The sequence below is a fragment of the Abrus precatorius genome, unplaced genomic scaffold (genome assembly GCF_003935025.1).
Source record: "Abrus precatorius isolate BTA unplaced genomic scaffold, Abrus_2018 Scaffold6, whole genome shotgun sequence".
NCBI classification, from domain to species: domain Eukaryota; kingdom Viridiplantae; phylum Streptophyta; class Magnoliopsida; order Fabales; family Fabaceae; genus Abrus; species Abrus precatorius.
The window spans coordinates 17780984-17801871 of NW_020874406.1; the positions used below are offsets into that span (position 1 = coordinate 17780984).

Here is a 20888-nt window from a genome sequence, read left to right on the forward strand (position 1 = left end):
CTTTTACCTCTATCTTAACCTCATTAAGTTCCACCACCACCTTTCTCTTTGCCATGCCACCACAAAGTGTCTTTTCCAACTATGACAACCTGGTAATTTTCTATTATCCTTTTCACTTCCTTCAAAAATGGCTCACCTTCAATGACTCTACACTATAAATTATATAACATATATGTTATGATATTAAAAAATAAATGGAATGTGAATCAAAAGAGTAAAAAAGAGAAATGAGTAGAAGATAAGGACTGAAGAAAAGTGTGGAACTAAACTTTTGAATTTCAAATTTTAGCAGCGGTTCAAAACTGCCACAAATTTAACTTTGTGTCGCTAATTATAACTTCAATTTCGTAACCTCCAAAATAAAATTTAGAAGCTGTTAAAATCATTGTTAATCTTAAAATTTAACCGTTACAAATTAGCAATTTTTTTGGTAGTGAATAATAAATATAAATGCTTCTCTTAACAACTTTGTTTTTAAAAATGAAAATTTTCTAAGTTTTTTTTTCACAACACTTAATTTTAATACGTCTTAAAAAATAAATTACGTTGTACTTAGACAAATGGGCATTAATTTTTAAACGTATTTATGATATCTAATAAAAAATAGATAGAATTCCTTTGCAATTAGACTAATGGTATTAATTCTTACATGTACTCACTACAAAAAAATCACTAACTTGTGACTATTAAATTTTAAGATTAATGGCAGTTTTAACCGTCTCTAAATTTTATTCTGACTTTTATGAAATTAATGTTAAAATTGATGACACAATCAAATTTGTGATAGTTTTGAACTGCCGCTAAATTTTTAAATTTGCAGCAGTTATTTAGTGACAATTATGATCTAACACTAAAATTTAAAATTTAAAAACTAGACTACGTGGTAAGTAACAATGCTCTATTTTAAAGTTTGGTTCCACACTTTTCTTTGGTACTTATCTTTTACTCATTTCTTTCTTTTACTCTTTGGGTTCACATTTTATTTATTTTTTAACATCACAACATATGTTATATAATTTATACTATAGAGTCCGAGAGCAATTTTTTAAGAAAGTGAAAAGGATAATAAAAAATTATTGGATTATTATAGTTAGAAAAGACACTTTGACGATAGTGGCAATAGCGACAATGACAGAGAGAATGGTGGTGGTGGAACTCGATGAGGCCAAGGTGGAGGGTTAAGGGGTAACTTTGAGTGGGTGATGGAGAATGGGTGGAGGTGGAGTGATGTTTCTTATATTCTTTTCGCAAATTTTGCAATTTTTTGTGGCGGTTATGCAAAACTACTACTAAATCGTGCATTTTTTGTGATGGTTATGCAAAACGCCACTAAATCCCATATTTTTGTAGTGGTTATAGAAAATTGCTACTAAATCTTGTAATTTTCTCGGCAATTGAAAAAACTGCCACTAAATCTTATCTTTTTTTGTGGTGGTTATTAAAATTGCCATTAAATATTATTTTACCCAGCATGTTACTAGCAATTATTGTTAACCGCTACTAATGAATCGACGCTAAATGGTGCATTTCTTTGTAGTGACTTATGATATCTAATAAGCTAAGAATGTAAACGTATCTCGGGATGTATATTAGAAATATTAAAAACAAAAACTTAAATTATAAACTATTTTAAAAATTTTGAAAATATTTAATATTTTTTGAAATGATTAAGATAATTAATTAAATAATAAATAAATATTATTTTTTTCCTCGACACATATGAATTAAAATCATATATCATGTCTGAACTTGAGAAGTAATGCAGTGGAAGATCCATACTCCCATAAATCATAATCATAACCTGTTTGTGCAGTGTCCCGCATCTCGGTCTCACATAGGGCTAAATGCCCCTTCTGATATGTGTAATATTACAGTATATACAGTTTCTGGTTTCATTTTCATAACATTTTATGCTCTTTGGCATTACACTCAAATGTGTTGGGATCCAATTTTGTTTCAATAATCAATTCCCCACTTTTCCTTCCGTAGACATGTGGTCTGTAATAGATTCTAGACCTTTCAAAATGAAATTTTAATTATATCGATAGGTACAAGCCATGATTGATAATGTTCATACAATCTAGTTAGATTTCAATTCGTGGACCATTTATGTGACATATATATAGCTTCCATGTAAACTAGCTAGTGGCTTTGGAAATACATTGATTTTTCTGCAAATATGTAGTTTTGGGGTTTTTACATTAATTGTTTCATGTATATATTTATACAGAAGGCAAATATGAATTTAATTGGATTCAAAATTTTAAAACACACTTACAAATTTAAAATTTCAAGGTATGTCTTTTTTTTTTCAATTCCTAAACATTTTGTGGTTATTAGAAAATAATCTCTCATATTTGTTTCAAGCTTTAGAAAAACATTTTCATTTCAGGTAAAGCTTATTCCTACCATGGTCATTCCCACGATTTGGTGGACTTTTATTTTCACGATAGGAGATGGATATATTGCATGTTCACGAGAATATGAAAATTATCATATATCTCAACTAATAACTTCCATTAACTTCTATTTTTATTCTTTCTAAATTTGAAAAATATTTTTATAAAAATTAAATTATAACTAAATATTTATCTGAATTCTAAATAGCTCTTAACATTACCATACAAGCCACGTATCCTTTTCATTTAATTAGTTTTTAAAAAAATTTAATTACAAAAACTGTCACATCATATTATTTTTTGTTTTAGAGATTTTTTTAATAAATTTTGATTATTTTCACCGTAACGAGAATCATGCTTTATATAAAGCCTGGTTAACTTCAAACACGCTAATCTCGAAATGCATATAATAGAAATTTCTTATTCTTGCAAAGGCATGTGTTAGTTGCTTAAACTCATTAATATATACTTTGTATATTTAAAAAATTGTGTGTCGGCTATTAACAGTTTAATAAGAAAGGAGAAAAAGAAGAGTGAGAAAGAAGAATAAAGTAAATGGGACATGCACGTGTAGGGATGGTGTTTGAGCACACACAAGTCCAAATGCATAAATGATGGTTTTGTATTATACATTAGAGTCGATTATGTACATTCATTTCATAGTACCACAACCATACGAGTAATGGGCCTCTCCTTCAGTCCCCTGTCAATGAAATTTCTCTCTCCAACTTCACTTCCACCACAACATGCACATGGTCTGTTGAAATTACATTACTTGTTTTGGTCAAAAGGTCCCCAATACCTTTTTTTTTGCCTCACCTTTGGGAATAATTGTGAGAACGTAATACTCAAACAAAGGTGATCAACCACAAGGATAACTCTTGCAAATTCTAATTAAATAAAACTATGAGAATCTTATAATCATTAATCAACAGTTATCACCACCAATAATGTGCACCTCTATTATTTTGATAAATAAAACTTCATACTAAACTCAATAACCTATAAAATGTTGGCTTTCATAATTTAAAAAAAATATATTCTCCTATCATCATAATCTGGTTGTTGGATGCAAGAATCTTATAAAGCATTAATCTTCATGTTCAAACTACTGAAACTAGGGACGATGGTAAAGGCCTTTGAAACTTGAAAGTAATTATAACACTAGTAAGATGTGGAAAAGTGGGGTGAAGGCACCACGTGCTTCACCCAACTTATGGGTATGGCTTTGCATGATTCAAAACTTGCTTTTCTTTTCAACACTTTTCACTGCTGCATGCACTTCAAAATTATGGAGACTTTTATTACTTTATCAATTATAAGCAAGTTACTGAATTTTGGAAGCACCATGCTCCGTGCATGCAATGCAAATTAAATTCAGGGTTGTGGGTAGATTGGTAATTTGGGGTTGAGCGATTATCATAGTCTAACATTAATGTGGTGCTGTCTGTGTAGTGTTAATGTGTTATATAATGCAATGAAGCAAATAAATTAAGAGGGTGACACCATAACCTCTGCTCTCAATTTCAAAAGCTGAGTCACAGCAACACTGAAATATCCACAGACGCACACTCCCTTTAGACAGAGAAAGGAAAAGAGTGAGAAAATGCTATTTCTGCTTTCTCTCTTTACTCTTAAGCTCTCATTAGCTGTTCCCCGCATTTGTACAACAATGTTCTTTTCATTTGAGACCGCATTTGCATGAGGTGAAGAAATATTATTAATTTTTCTTTATTATTGTTATTATTATTTGGTTGACTTTAAAGTTTGCACTTCCACATTGTGTTCTCCACATTGGTAAGGAATGGAAGACCAAAATTCATTGAATTTTTCCTTGTTATAGCTGTTTAAGGCCGTGTTTGTGTTTGATGATGAAGACTAGAATCAGATATAGAGCTTTGTTTATGCTGAAAACGTGAGATTCACTTGCAGTTGAGTTTGCCTCTGACATCGAATTTTGCAGTCAGAGTAACAATCCTATTAGAATTAGAATCTAGCTTCAACCTGATATTTTGCAGTTTTTTTTTTTTGGCGGGGATTTTTTTGTTTGTTTTTATTCATATTCTATTTGTAGATTTCTCTTCAGGGTTCTGTTTGGATTATGCACAGCTACAGACTAAATTTTGAAGAATGAAAAAGCAACAAACAGAGAAAAAAGATAGGATTTTTAGTGAGACAATTACGTCCGTTGATTTTTTCCCTCTTCCATATTTCCATACCTTGTCCCTCTGAATTTAACTGCTCATAAAGTTGGAGGAAGAATTTTTCTTGAAAAATCAACTCCCCATGTCCTTATCACTTTTGGTGAATTTTCTTTTGCATAGTTTAAAACTTTTTCTATATTCCATGTGAGGAAGAATTTGACAGTCTGTTCCTTGGGATGGGGACCATTTCAGAAAACTCCAAGTTTTCCACAAGAATACAGAAACCACCGCATTTTGTTAATTATAGGACCATATGATATTAGTCAATTGCTATTTATTTCCTCCCTCTGACATCTCCTAATATTTTATGAAATTGTATTGAATATTGATCTATTTTTCTGCGGTAACCTGTGATTAGTTTGTTGCTGCAGATAATGATTGGGGACTAAAGCTTGAACTGAGTGGTCCTTGTGTTCCATACCATCCCAACAATGCAACACCAGGATTATGAAACAATCGAGGAGTAGTAATAAGTTAGCTGAATGCCAAGATGGTCTTTGGAATTCTCTGAATTCAATGACATGTGATATCATTATCATGGTTGGAATCAGAGTTTAGGCAAGCTTTGAGGAGCAAGTGCAAATGGGTTCTGTTGGAGGGGAAGAGGCAATTCAGGAGCCTACAGGCCATGAAGAGAGGATTCTTGTTTCTGTTCGTCTTCGTCCTCTCAACGATAAGGAGCTTGCAAGAAATGATGTTTCAGACTGGGAATGCATCAATGACACTACTATCATATACAGGAGCAACCTTTCAGCTTCTGACAGGTCACTCTACCCAACAGCATATTCATTTGGTATGAAGACACTTCCATCATATTTGATTTAATTTACTTCCTATGATGCAGCCTTGGATTGTGTATATATTTGTCTCTGTGAGATATTTTTTTGGTAAGGAAAGAACAAATGTACTTGGAGTATAAGGTGGGAATTTACCAAATGTTTGTTATATGTCACAAATCTGGTCATATCTAGACATGAAGTTGAAGTCAATACATTGGTTTTTATTAATCAACCTATTCTATCAAGGTTGATCATAGTTGGCTTTTGTCCCTCAGATGCATGGTTTATGATGAAATTTTCTTTCCTCTTCTGATCTGTCTTGCTTTCCTTTTGGCTATAGACAGAGTGTTTAGGTCAGATTGTTCTACAAGACAGGTGTATGAAGAAGCAGCTAAGGATGTTGCTCTTTCAGTTGTCAGTGGCATTAACTGTGAGTTTCATCCCTTTGTTTTCTTTTCTTTCCTCCGTCGTCAGCATCAGCATCATGGAATGTGGCTGACATCTTTTGATCCTAATTGATCAGCAAGCATTTTTGCATATGGGCAAACAAGCAGCGGAAAGACATTCACCATGAGTGGCATAACTGAATACACTGCGGCAGACATTTTTAACTACATAGAAAAGGTAAATGAAATAGGAACGCATCATTGCATTACATTGTCCTTATAAAAAACCATATTTTGATTTGCTTCTACCCTTTTATAGCACGTGGAAAGAGAATTCATTTTGAAGTTTTCGGCAATTGAGATTTATAATGAATCTGTCAGGGATCTCCTTAGTCCAGACTGTACTCCTCTCAGACTTCTTGATGATCCAGAGGTAAATAGATATCTTCGTCATTTTCTATGGAGCTAGTATATGTGCATTTCACTTACAGTTTGTCAATTTAACAGAGGGGGACAGTTGTTGAGAGACTGACTGAGGAAACTTTGAGAGACTGGAACCATTTTACAGAACTTATTTCTTTCTGTGAAAGTAAGGAGGATTTGAATGATTCTTACTTCAACCAAGTTATCTAAACTGAATATATTTTTGTTTCATTTTCCTACAATATTTTGTCCAGATAGAGCTAACTGCTTTCTTATTGCATTTTTGCAGCTCAAAGGCAGATAGGGGAAACATCACTGAATGAAGCAAGCTCCAGATCTCATCAGATTCTCAGACTGGTAATTATGTTATTATTTTTGTTAAAGGGTTGCTAATTTTGTGAACTTTTTTGGTACATCTTCTCCTACATTTCCTAAACAATATGGTTCATCAGACAATTGAGAGTTCTGCACGTGAATTCCTTGGAAATGACAAGTCTAGCTCTCTTTCTGCTTCAGTGGTATGACTGATTCCCTCACTTTATAGGAAATATTTGTAGTATCAGTTTATTATGCTGAAGAACATCTATAGGAAATGAAATAATATTTATTTTCTGGGTACAGAATTTTGTTGATCTTGCAGGAAGTGAGCGTGCATCACAAACCAATTCAGCTGGCACAAGATTGAAAGAGGGTTGCCACATAAATCGTAGTTTACTAACTCTAGGAACTGTTATACGTAAACTCAGGTTAGCTTATGAAGATTGTTTTTAAAATTTAAATATTTGTGAATCCCTAAATGCAGAACATGAGTACATGCTCATTGAAGCTAAAATAGAATTTCTAGTTCTGTTGCCAAGGAGCCAAAATCAAAACCTTAGCGTCACATGTAATTGAACTTCGGATAAGCTTGAAAGATAACTGAGACAATCTGGATTCAGAGATATTACAACATTGTTTACTTTTATCACCATATGGTTCTTTTTAGCTACATGAGACTACTGTCCTTGTATTGGCTTTTGGTAACCTCTTTGATAATGAAATCATGAATTATGGTTTACCGGTCTCTGTACTTCTAACAGTGGCACTCACCACATATAGGCATACAGCTGTATTACGAAATAATAATAGATACAAATAAAGTTCGTTGTCTCTGTTGCCTTTCCTGTCACTACTCACTTTTAGCTTTGTTCGTTTGGATCAAATGGTCTATTCTATTATTTGTTTTACTTTTCACTTCTGGTGAAATAGGTTGCAATAAGTCAATAAAAAGTATGGGCAAGTTGTAGACGGAACTCTATGATCTACTCTATAAAGCCTCAAACTCCTACTTATTTATCATGCATTTACATTTTGCTTAGAATGAACGCTTAGCCGATAACACTGTGTCACTATATACTTTACTATTATGGGACATTATAAGCAGACAAATTCTTTCAAGGCTACTCTTCTTATTTTAGAAACTTGCTGCATAATTCAATATAATCTATGTTTGGCATATTAGGAATATTATATATATATATATATATATGGGGGTTTGAATATTTCTTTCATTTTCATCTAAAAATTACAAAATTTGTTGCAGCAAGGGGAGAAATGGACACATTCCTTTCAGAGATTCAAAGCTAACCCGCATATTGCAGTCCTCATTAGGAGGCAATGCTAGAACTGCTATTATCTGCACCATGAGCCCTGCACGGAGCCATGTGGAACAAACCAGAAACACTCTCTTATTTGCAAGCTGTGCCAAAGAAGTGGCAACTAATGCACAAGTCAATGTAGTGATGTCTGATAAAGCATTAGTCAAGCAATTACAAAAAGAGTTGGTTAGACTGGAAAATGAATTGAGAAATTCAGCATCAGCCCACCTTACATCTGATACTGCAGCATTGTTGAGAGAAAAAGACCGTCAAATTGAGATGGTAATAATAAAGTTTTTGTACCAAACTCGTTATTTTTATGGTCTAAAATAGGTTTGTAGTGTATAATTGACATCACATTTATGAAAAATGCTGGAGTTCCAGATAGATAAAATGATATAATATATCAACCATTAAGTTACATAAAATACCCTTGTACTATTTGCGAGTGTAGTACATGTTGTCACGTGATTGTTGATTCAATTGTTTTATAATGATTGTGCAATGTCCTTCTGTCCACATCTAATCACTTGCCTTCTATATTGTTGCATCTTCTTGGTTACATACTCCTATACTTATTTTTTATGTTTAACAGTCCTCTTCTATTGTGAAGCTTCCACCTAATATTGTTTCCTTAAATGTTTCTACTTATGCTGAAAATTTGCAAGATTAAAACCTAAGTTATTCTTACGTCTTTCCATTAGCGAATAATAGACCATTTGATGCTCTTTTGCCATCAAACATGAGATCTTTATTTGGTTTGTGTCACTCCCTTTATAGTCGTGTTTGCTTGGGTAATCCAAAGGTCCAAATACTTTTAGAATATTTTGAATTCATTTCTATTTACATGCTTATTGGGTGTGACAAACATTTTACGGAGAACACCAACGATAAAGTCTACTTGAGATAATTTCTTTCATTATCACAAATTATGGCCTTCTCTGATCCTAAGGTTAAAAGAGGAAACTCCAATGTTGACCTTAAATATTTCATTGTTGTCAACACCTGTGGGATGGCCTTCAACAACTAGAGAAAAATGTAAAGCTTAGGCAAGGGACTCCTCATTTTAATACCCTTCCCAACATCCACTTTTCAACCAATTTCTGTTTGTTTTTTCACTTTAACTTTCGTGTGCTTTTATTATGAGGACATTGGAGCTTTACTTCCTCCCAGCATGTGTTTCTTGTTGGTTGTGAATATGAACCCTGTTGCCACTCTCTCTTCATGCAGTTAAAGAAAGAGGTAAAAGAGCTGGCCTTGCAGCGGGACCTTGCACAATCTCAAATTAAGGACATGATGAAAGTGGCAGAAGATGATGTGTCTTCAATAGAAGTGGTGAGTATTTCCCATCACTAGAGCATTAAAAAAGTAACTGCTATGCCCTTTCTGATTAGTCTAATTAATTTTCCTGTCAAATCTCCAGGAAAGTTTGGATCCTCAATTTCCAAAACTACATGTGAGAAATTCATGGGACTTTGAAAATCAAAGAAAGGAGCGAAACATAACAAGTCTTGACTGTGAGGAGAGTGTGAGGTCTTTTGATGCATCTCAATATTCAGATGGACATAGTTTTAGTTCTGATGAGAACTTGTTTCAACTCCCTGACCTTGAAAAGGATCTTCTGGTCAGAAGTTCTTCCCCAGTGGCGCCAGTTACAAGCATCAACGCTGTACCGATTGATTTGGATCAGAAGAACGTTGAAGATCAGCATGAAGAGGACTGTTGTAAGGAAGTTAGGTGCATTGAGTTAGAAGACCTAATTACAAACACACACCCAAACTCAAAACCCGCAGATTTAAGATCAAATTCATACACTAATTCTGATGCATCATCTCCTTGTGCAAACACAGCTATCTCAGGATTGATTGTAGTTGATAATGGAGACAAATTTAATCGGGATTTGTGTTCATCAGGGTTAAAGGAAGATAAAAGATTGAATCATTTGTGCCACAATTTTCTTCTTCCACCAAAAAACATTTTTCCTTTGTTGACAGAAAACAGTTCAAGTAGTTGTAGAGCCTTGAAGTTGAGCCGAAGTAGAAGTTGTAAAGCCAGTCTCATGAGGAATTTATCTTCAGATTGGTTTGAAGAGGAAGATATAATTCAGAACACACCCCCAATAGGGAATGAAAAAGACTTTATTGGAAGACCTGAGGGTTTTCTGAAGAAGGTTTACGCACTAAATTATGATGCCAATGCAGAGAGGCTTTCATGGAATGGCCATGAGAATTCTATGGAATGTTCAGCTGTTGATGATGTACAAAATGTGAAATACTCCCCTGCCAAGGAAAGTGAGGATAATGGTCCTCTAGCTCCAGAAATAAACGAAATGGAAAATATTAAGAGTTTGAATTTGCTGGCTGACCGTAAGGTAACCTTATATAAGTTATATTATAAATCTTTCTTCTTTTGTTTCTTCCTCTCTTCTTGTTAGTCTTATTTCCCAGCCATGATGACCAAATATAACTTAACGCATCCAATTCATCATTATTTTAACCATTGCTCTCTTGATTCATTTTTATATTTTTGCTTATCCCATTCATGGTATTGATAAATGTAGCACAAACACATGCCAAAAGTCATATTATATTTCGAATTCAGTCAATGATTCTTTAAGGTGTTTTTGTTTTATTTTGCATGACAGGTTGCGGGGACAGGACTGGATCCCATCATGTCTGCAAAGAATGTCAAAGATGTTGGCTTGGATCCAATGCAAGCTGACGGAGAAAGTCAATCAGACTGGCCCTTAAAATTTAAGAGGCTGCAAAGAGAGATTATTGAACTGTGGGATGCTTGTAATGTTTCATTGGTTCACAGGACTTACTTTTTCCTTCTATTTCAAGGGGACCCATCAGATTCTATTTATATGGAGGTAGAACTGAGAAGACTGTCATTCCTTCAGCACACTTTTTCCCAAGGCAATCAGACCCTGGAAGATGGACGAACCCTCACCCCTGAGTCAAGGTAACACAATTCAACTATTGAGGTTTTATTAAATTCTCTTAAAGATTTTTAAATTGAAAGTTTACATTTTGTATGATGATAAAAAAGAACAAAACATATATAATATTATAGGTGCTTTTGTTGTTTTATATTAAAATTGGGGTGTAAAAATCGACATTATCAAGATAAAATTATAATTTTAATTAAAGAAAATATCAAAATTACCAATGATACTGCACCATTGATAAGAAACTTAGAATGCCTTTCACTTGAAAACAGCATGAGATATCTTAGAAAAGAGAGGCAGATGTTGAGCAAGCAAATTCATAGGCGGCTATCTAAATATGATAGAGAGAACCTATACTTGAAATGGGGCCTTCGTTTGAGTTCCAAGCATAGGAGTTTGCAGTTGGCCCATAACTTGTGGACTGACACAAATGACATGGACCACATTGGAGAGAGTGCAGCAATTGTTGCAAAGCTGGTTGGTTCAGTAGAGCCAGAACAGGCCTTTAAGGAGATGTTTGGGCTCAACTTTGCCCCACGGCCCACAAATAGGAAATCTTTTGGTTGGACATCCACAGTGAGGCACATTTTGTGAGTTTGGTTTGGATAGGTAGTTTGGTATGTCCATGTAAAAAATTCCCGGCTTTATATGTAACATAGATAATTCTTTTTACCCCTTGTTTTAGTAACGAATTTATTTTTGTTGTATGTTTCTAACTCTGATTGCTATTGATTGTAAAGTGATTTGTAAAGGATGTGCAATTCTTTGTTCATCTGTTGAGGACTGAGTCCAGGTAGATACAACACGAATGATTCAATACGGATTGTTACCTGGATTTTCAATGCTATGTGATTTCCCCCCACTTATTCTGTTGTCCATCAAATTTCATTAGTGATTTACTGTAACAGTCCATTGTTTAGTTAATAACAACTTAGATTAATAGAATTAGCCTTAATGAACATGAGAACTAGAAACTATATTGCAACACTGAAATTATTGCTAATTGCCAAACTATTTTTGTCATTGGAGAACCATTGCTGTCTATAGCTCCTTTCTCATACGTCACATCAAATAACAGCCAAGGCATAGTGCTTAATCTTGAATGGCCGGAAATTTCTAAATAAACTTTGTTTTAATTTACGTTTGAATCATTTTGAATTCATTTCTGTGTTTAATTCATATTTACATGATTTTTAACATATTTTCAAATCATACACTTTGTCCATGTTTGCTTTCATCATCCTCTGAACCCAAGTGGAATCTGTGAATTTCATGGACTCAATGAAGCAAGTGAAATTCATACACAGCAGAAGCTTTGTAACACAAGTTCAAAATCGACATCGATGTTGCATTGCATAATGGACCCAAAAAAAAAACAAAAGAAGTAGCAGCGCATAGCTATTTTTTTTTAATGTTTAGCCCCCAGAAAAAAAATTGTGTCTATACAACACAATACATTAAAAAAATAGGGGGAAATATACAACCTTTTACTTTTCTGGTCCAAATTGTCTAACACTACAATAGAGTAACTCGAAATAAATTTTATTTTTTGCACTTATTTAAGTAATTATAGTTGAGAGAAATATAAAAAATAGACAGTATGTTAAAGAAATTAGTTGAGAGAAAACAATAGGCGTGAATTGTTTGAAAAGGTTATTTAAATAATTTTATTTTTCATAGTAACTTATAAATTTGAATCAAGTACAGGATCAAAATATTGTTTAAATTAAAAATTTAATATGCTAATCGTAATTTAGTGTTTGAAAAATCTTTAATCAATTTTAATGATCACGCAAATGTTTCAATAGAAAGATGAACTCGTTATCTTAGAACATGGCTTCTCGGTGCCAGTTTGAATAATCCCAAACGGCAGTTTGTTAGAGAAAATGAGATAGAACATTAACCTCTGTTACATTTTTTTTTTATATTTTTTAAAATTAATTTTGCAGCAAGTATAATTAATTGATTTTGAAAATTATTTTCTCAAAACTTTTCTAGAATTGATTGAGTGTTTAACAAATAAAATATATTTATAATTAGGCTTTATAAGCAATTTTACTGTATCGTTATTATAAAACAAAAATTTATCTTTATTTTAGATGATTATTGTCAAATATATAAAAGACATTTTTTTCAACTCAGGCATTCTTTTAGCATTAATTATTTGAAAATCAATTCCCTCGATATTTAAATAAATATGGACCCAATTGAAAACGTGTCTACACTCCACACCATGTCAACAATTGTCCTGGTAATCGTTCTTTGACTAAAACATGTGAAATTTAAAGTAATGATATTATCACAGTTATCTCGATAACTTTTTTTTTCTTTTTTAAATATATGAGTAACGTGGAACTGAGTAAAAAATTATAACATAATGGTGTAATAAGTGTAAACTGTACAATTCTCCTTTTAAAAAATGTCTTATAAAAATAGAAGTGCATCATGAACTCATGATAGTAGGCGTATATTTAAGAGAGAGAATTCATGGTTCTATATTGAAAAATGTTAGATGTATACTTAAAATTCGATAATTAAATATTAATTTTAAAATTGTGAGAAATTTTTTCTGAAAATATTTTGTAGAAAAATAAATATAATATTATATATATTATTAATTTTTAAATATTTAAATAATATATTTGTTTTCAATTATCAAATAAGAGTACTATTATAATTTTTACAATTTAATAAAAATAAATTAATAATATTTTTTTACTATAATTGCGAAAATATTGTAAAACTCTATTATATGCATAACATTGCTCAGCTAACATGAGCAGGTAAAGTGTTCATTTTTTGTACTTTTAGATTTTGTTAGTTTTTAAAAAAAACTAAAGTCCCTATTTTTGTCTTGTAAACAGTAAAGGCAACACACATATTAACGCGTACACACATAAATACTTAAAAGATAAATTTAATTAAAATATACTGATAATATAACATTTTTATATTATTATTTAATTATAAATTATTATATTAATAAAAAATTGTAACTCTTCAAATAATTAATTTTAAAAATCATGTATATTATATACATTAATTAATTAAAATTATAAATTTCTTTATATTAAAATTACATAAAAGTAAACTTTAAAAAAACCAGCACTTGTGAAGAGTAGTTCCCTCCCCCTCCACAAGGCAATAGTCAATGGTTAACTCCATCCCTAATTTAAATCGTCTAATTTCCCACGTGTTATATGGTCACACATCGTGAAAAATAGTTCATGACTTAATCTAACACGAAAAGCCAACTTCAACCTTAATAGTTAATTGGGATGATACAATTTCAATTTAAATTGCAAAGTTTTAATTAATAATTCTATTTTTATTTCTATAATGATATTGTAAAGATATCGCTTTATACTTGTTAAATATCTTTCTATAAAAAAATGCTTTAAAATAATTTTCTTATTGCGTTTAGACGTGTGTAAAATTTTATCAGATCTACGATAGTTACGAATTGCGAGAAAAAATAGACCAGAAAAACATTATACAATACCAAAAAAAAAATTATAAACAAATTAAAGGAAAGACAAAATTGAAAAAGTAATTTGTATATATTTTTACAAATTAAAAATAAATAAAACAGGAGGTGGATGCAAGGTTCCCCTACCCTTCCAGTATCTTACAAGCAAATAAAGAAGCTGGTCCAGTCTAATTAAATGTTGACAAGCTAGCAATTGGCAAAGATTTTAAATGGAATTTGTGAGTTGAGTGTGTCTTTATTATTATCAAGGTTCTGTTGCCCTTAGCTGATCAAATGAGGAAAAAGGGTTACCTGTTACCATTCAATTCAATAGCAAAAACATACACATACAGGTCAAATTGAATGCCCTACACTCGTCAATCACATTGTCACTCTGCCCACATTAACTATACGTTGCCCTCTACTACTGACTTAAGGGTTCAGACACAACAGTTTCTTAACCCATCTTTAAAGTTTTAATTTGAGGGATGGCCAAATTCCATGTCTCACCCACTGCACCATATGGGTCACTCCTACTCCACCCAGCTAGCAGGCTTGTGATCAATTTCTGGGACTGGGTACGCCACTCATTCAGGGGTGGACCATTGTACAATTACTACAGAATTATGAAACGGAGGATCATGTTATTAAAGTGAAACCCTTTTTAGTTGGCATAATGTTTGCACTAGCTTAATGGAACATACAATTGTGACACCCTTTTCTTTTTCTATTTTTCTTTTTCTTTAATTTCTAAAATAGTTGTAATCCAATGTACAAAGACACGCATTGGTTTAAAATTATATTTCCATAACGGGGTTGTCTTTCCATTGTCAAAATTTTCAACTAAAGTATCAGTGTGACTATCAGATTTGTGGTCCACCAAATTATTGATTGACCTTAATCCAATTTGCTCCTTGCGGATTTATCTTTTGCTGTACTTTTCCACTAGAACTTTATGGCTAAATAGATTCAAAAGCCTAAGTAACAGTGAAAAACTTAGCTCCTTTTGCTTTCAGCTTCAGTCGATGTATTGACCATTCAATTGAAAGGGAATGAACCATGCATAACTTTTAAACTTTTTAAAGAAAACACCAAATGCCCAGCCAAAATCATGGGGGGTTAAACTATAAAGCGCCAAACATGAAACAATATGTCTAAGTTGTCCTAGCATGAAAGGCCCCAGTAACCCCCCCATATGCTCAATCATCACCCTCTTGGCGATTGTTTCGCCCGAATCATAAGACTATTCGTCCACATCCATTTTGAATGGCCCCCAAGGGAAAAAAGACAACGCTTCTTGAGTAGACCATTCACCAGACCGCAATCCAAATCCCAAACAATAAAATAAATAAAAAATCATATAAACAATTTTTATTTATAGCATACTATATAGTTTCGTTTTTCAGAAGAAAAAAAACCTATAACTTGTGTCCAATAAGGACATAACCTTGTTTGATTTTAAAAATTCAAAATCAAATAATGCGTTACATTAATTTAGTGTTTCTTGCTTTACATTAGATCTTGTAACTGTTTTTATAATTATAATAACAAGTAATAAACGCCCCGGCACTCTCAATAATGTTAATTAATAATTTAAAAACAAAAATAAAGGGGAAAGGAAAGATAAAGCAGAGCTCAATGATTCACGCCATATCACATCATATGAGGTTAAAAAGTTTGTAGACCCAAGGGTCCCAGCAAAACATCACAGTGCCATTTTCAAAAAAGTGTTCGTTCAAATGGTTGTAGTTCTAGGAAAGAAGGAGACATAAATAAAATAACAATAACAGTGATAATTAAAAAAATAAGAAACAGTCACAGTTCACAAACAAAGAAAACAAGACAGAGAAGGCAGAGGTTACGGCGTTATGGAATCACGACTGCATTTTCATGTACGAGAAGCAAAAATTACACAAATGGGAGAGAGAGAGAGTTAACATAGAAACGGAGAGTTGCTCTGCCGAATCTGGAAAATACGCCTATCAGCGCACACACACTTATGCCACCCTCTCCTCTCTCTTTCTTTTATTACTTCTTCTCTGTGGGTGCTAATGTGCGCCGCTGCTGCATACCCTGCTAACCTCAACGCTCGCTCATAACCTTCCTTTTATTATTCTTTGTTTCGCTTCTGCAACGGTAACCACCAACCATCGCTTCGTTCGTTCGTTGCCATGCCTGCTCTTCTTCTTCTCGTGGTGCTCTGTGCACCGTTCTTGACGTGCGCCGATCGCAGTGCCGTGACCGTCGCTGAGATCCAAGCCTTGATGTCCTTCAAGCTTAACCTTCATGATCCTGTCGGAGCGCTCAACGGTTGGGATCCTTCGTCGCCTGCGGCTCCGTGTGACTGGCGCGGACTCGCCTGTAACAGCGGCCGAGTCACGGAGCTGCGCTTGCCTCGTCTTCAACTCGGTGGTAGACTCAGTGACCGTCTTTCGGATTTGCGCATGCTGCGCAAGATAAGCCTTCGTTCCAACTCCTTTAACGGAACCATTCCTTCGTCAATCTCCAAATGCACGCTCCTACGTTCCTTGTTCTTGCAGGACAACTCGTTTTCCGGCGACCTTCCGACGGAGATAGGGAACCTCACCGGCCTTCAGATTTTCAACGTCGCACAAAACCACCTCTCCGGCAACGTTCCCGGTGAGCTCCCTCGCACACTCAAGTACCTCGACCTTTCATCGAACGCCTTCTCCGGTGAGATTCCGAGCGCCATTGCCAATCTCTCTCAGCTCCAGCTAATCAACCTGTCATACAACCAGTTCTCCGGCGAGATTCCGGCCAGTTTCGGGGAGCTTCAGCAGCTTCAATACCTCTGGCTTGACCACAACTTCCTCGGAGGAACTCTTCCTTCGGCGCTCGCTAATTGCTCTTCGCTAGTGCATCTGAGTGTAGAAGGAAATGCACTCAGCGGCGTGATTCCGTCGGCGATTTCGGCGCTTCCGAAGCTTCAGGTGATGTCTCTCTCGCAGAACAATCTTACTGGTTCCATTCCAGCTTCAGTTTTCTGCAACAGTTCGGTTCACGCGCCGTCGCTTCGGAATGTTCAACTTGGATTCAACGGTTTAACGGATTTCGTGGGACCTGAGACGAACACGTGTTTCAGCGTTCTCCAGGTTTTGGATATTCAGCACAATCGCATACGGGGCACGTTTCCGTTGTGGTTAACCAATGTGACCACGTTGACGGTGCTTGACGTTTCAAGCAATGCACTTTCCGGTGAGATTCCGCCACAAATAGGAAACCTCACCAAGTTGCAAGAGTTGAAAATGGCTAACAATTCCTTCACCGGTACTGTTCCGGTAGAAATCAAGAAATGTGGGTTTCTGAGTATTGTTGATTTTGAAGGCAACGAATTTGATGGAGAAGTTCCTTCGTTCTTCGGTGATATGAGGGGTCTGAAGGTGCTATCTCTTGGTGGAAATCGCTTCTCTGGTTCGGTTCCGGTGAGTTTTGGTAACCTTTCATTACTTGAAACCTTGAGTTTAAGAGGTAATAGGTTGAATGGAACTATGCCTGCGACGATAATGAGATTGAGTAATTTGACAACTTTAGACCTTAGTGGAAACAAATTTACAGGTCAAGTTTATGCTAGTGTTGGGAATTTGAATAGATTAATCGTTCTTAATCTGAGTGGCAATGGCTTCTCGGGAAAAATCCCTTCTAGTTTGGGAAATCTTTTCAGGCTAACTACACTTGACTTGAGCAAACAGAAGCTTTCTGGAGAGTTACCACTTGAGCTCTCGGGGTTGCCCAATCTGCAGGTTGTTGCTCTGCAGGAGAATGAGTTATCTGGGGATGTACCTGAAGGGTTTAGCAGTTTGATGAGTTTGCAGTATGTGAACCTCAGCTCTAATGCCTTTTCTGGGCATATTCCTGAAAACTATGGCTATCTTCGTTCTTTGGTTGTTCTTTCTTTGTCTGATAATCACATTAGGGGATCAATCCCTTCGGAAATTGGAAACTGCTCTGATATTGAAATTCTTGAGCTTAGATCAAATTTTTTGGCCGGTCACATTCCTGCTGATATCTCTCGCCTCACCCATCTGAAAATGCTTGATTTGAGTGGGAACAATTTAACTGGGAATGTTCCTCAGGAAATCTCCAAATGCCCGTCATTAACCACTTTGCTGGTGGATCACAACCATCTTTCAGGTACCATACCTGGGTCGTTGTCCGATCTATCAAACCTAACAATGCTGGATCTCTCTGCTAACAACTTGAGCGGGGAAATTCCTGGTAATTTTTCTATGATCTCTGGTTTGATGTACTTCAATGTCTCGGGGAATAACCTGGAAGGTGAGATACCGCCAACTTTGGGATCGCGGTTCAACAACCCATCTGTATTCGCAGATAATCAAGGTTTATGTGGGAAGCCATTGGATAGAAAGTGTGAAGATGTGAATGATAAGGACAGAAAGAGGTTGATTGTGCTGGTTATTGTCATTGCTTGTGGAGCTTGTATACTAGCTTTATTTTGCTGCTTCTACATTTTCAGTCTATTGAGATGGCGTAAAAGGCTCAAGGAAGGAGTTTCCGGGGAGAAGAAAAAGAGTCCAGCTAGAGCCAGTTCTGGAACTAGTGGAGGCCGTGGCAGCACTGATAATGGTGGACCGAAACTAGTGATGTTCAACACCAAAATTACACTTGCTGAAACTGTTGAAGCAACAAGACAATTTGACGAAGAGAATGTGCTGAGCAGAACAAGGTATGGATTAGTATTCAAGGCCTGCTACAACGATGGAATGGTCCTTTCAATTCGCAGGCTCCCAGATGGATCATTGGATGAGAACATGTTTAGAAAAGAAGCTGAATCACTTGGCAAAGTAAAGCACCGAAATTTAACAGTTCTGAGAGGTTACTACGCTGGACCACCTGACATGCGACTCCTAGTCTATGATTACATGCCCAACGGAAACCTTGCAACCCTCCTCCAAGAAGCTTCTCATCAAGATGGCCACGTTCTAAATTGGCCAATGCGACACCTCATTGCACTAGGAATTGCCCGTGGCTTAGCCTTCATACACCAATCCTCAATGGTCCATGGCGACGTGAAGCCACAAAGTGTCCTGTTCGATGCAGATTTCGAAGCCCATTTATCAGATTTTGGGTTAGACCGGCTAACAATAGCCACTCCAGGCGAAGCATCAACTTCAACTTCCGTTGGCACGTTGGGTTACGTGTCCCCAGAAGCAGTGTTAACGGGGGAAGCCACGAAGGAGTGTGATGTCTACAGCTTTGGCATTGTGTTGCTTGAGCTTCTGACAGGAAAACGGCCTGTCATGTTCACCCAGGACGAAGACATAGTGAAGTGGGTGAAAAGGCAACTTCAGAGGGGTCAAATAACGGAGCTATTGGAACCAGGTTTGCTTGAGTTAGACCCAGAATCATCAGAGTGGGAAGAGTTCTTGCTGGGTGTGAAAGTAGGACTGCTTTGCACAGCACCTGACCCTCTAGATCGACCAACCATGTCTGACATCGTTTTCATGCTCGAAGGTTGCCGAGTTGGTCCTGATATCCCATCCTCCGCGGATCCCACCTCTCAACCTTCTCCGGCATAACCCCAAAATGCAAACTTTTCCATTCAACTTTGTCATTTTTTTGTTTTTTCAAAAACTTTTTTTTTTTTTAATTCAATTTCAGAAGTTTAACAGTAGTAGTTCTTGGTTGTTAACTTGTTATCTCTCCGCCGGGATTCTTTCCCTCCCAAGGAAAAAAAACAAAATAGAAAAAGAAACATTGCATCAACTTTTTTTATTTTCCATATTTTGGGGCCAATTTTACGGGTAGCTTCTAAGTGGGCACCGGACTCGTAGATGGAGAGGTGGGGGACCACAGGGAGAAGTGTGTATTGTGATGCTATCACCCACTCACTCTTTGGAGCTCTTAGCTAGTCAACGTCATAGACTAAGGCAGCGATTTTGCGATACGGACGGACGAGTGAGGACAAGTGGTGGGGCCCGCATGGCATTTCCCGCCAAACACAACGGCATCGAATTAGTACTGTTCCCGTCTGCGGGACGGAGCTGGTTTTTCTGACATTATCATGTGCTCTTGGCGCAGGTTCCGTCAACGGAGATGGATGATGTAGCCGTTAACATTGTGGGGTCCGAGGTACACGTTGTTCCCAGGGTAGGGCATTGATGTTTGGTGTACTCAGTCTGGTGTAGTTTGCAGGACATGTGGCTTTTTCTGCTGTCTTAATGAGTTTTTTTAATTCATTTTTGGTTTAGTGGAAAGAAATAGAGAAAAAGGCGTGAGGGACGGCGTTATGATTGGCTATTTGGCCCACGGCTCAACAACTCTTGAACTTTTTGTGGGTCATGATCATATCCGGCATTTATTTTTTGAACTGGATTCTGTCTGGTTACCATATTTGCTTTTCGGACTTCGCGGGCACTTGGCACTGCATGGGAGATTCGGGGGAGTAGAGAAATAAATAAAATAAACCGCATGTCTTGATTTTTTTTTTGCCATAGTTTTTTTAAAATGTCTTCTGCTAAGAAAGAAGCTTCCTATTTTTTATGATCGGATCAGGTTTTGTTGATGTAAACGTGTAAATTCAATTTGGCAACCAATTTCATTTTTTTTTTATCAGGCACCCATTTCGTAGTTTGTGGTAGAAGAGCTAGGCACCAAGATTC

At 35.6% G+C, this 20888-nt stretch overlaps 1 protein-coding gene and 1 pseudogene across 4 annotated transcripts; both read left to right on the plus strand.

Moving 5' to 3' along the window:
* The first annotated feature begins 3896 nt into the window (after positions 1 to 3896).
* Positions 3897 to 12142, plus strand: LOC113869505 (kinesin-like protein KIN-7E). Of its 4 annotated transcripts, none has more exons than XM_027505848.1 (14): positions 3897 to 3997; positions 4975 to 5396; positions 5723 to 5812; positions 5906 to 6006; positions 6088 to 6201; positions 6276 to 6357; positions 6481 to 6548; positions 6644 to 6709; positions 6813 to 6937; positions 7774 to 8110; positions 9059 to 9163; positions 9252 to 10199; positions 10473 to 10792; positions 11051 to 12142. In XM_027505848.1, the coding sequence occupies exons 2-14, from the start codon at positions 5186 to 5188 to the stop codon at positions 11370 to 11372; spliced, it is 2889 nt and encodes a 962-aa protein (XP_027361649.1). In that variant the 5' UTR covers positions 3897 to 3997; positions 4975 to 5185; the 3' UTR covers positions 11373 to 12142. The 4 variants fall into 4 exon arrangements, with proteins under 4 accessions (XP_027361649.1, XP_027361648.1, XP_027361650.1 ...); XM_027505847.1 differs by having other exon boundaries at positions 3899 to 4105; XM_027505849.1 differs by lacking the exon at positions 3897 to 3997 and having other exon boundaries at positions 4523 to 5396; positions 11029 to 11633.
* Positions 12143 to 16418: 4276 nt separating this feature from the next.
* Positions 16419 to 19944, plus strand: LOC113869504 (annotated as a pseudogene).
* Positions 19945 to 20888: the final 944 nt, after the last annotated feature.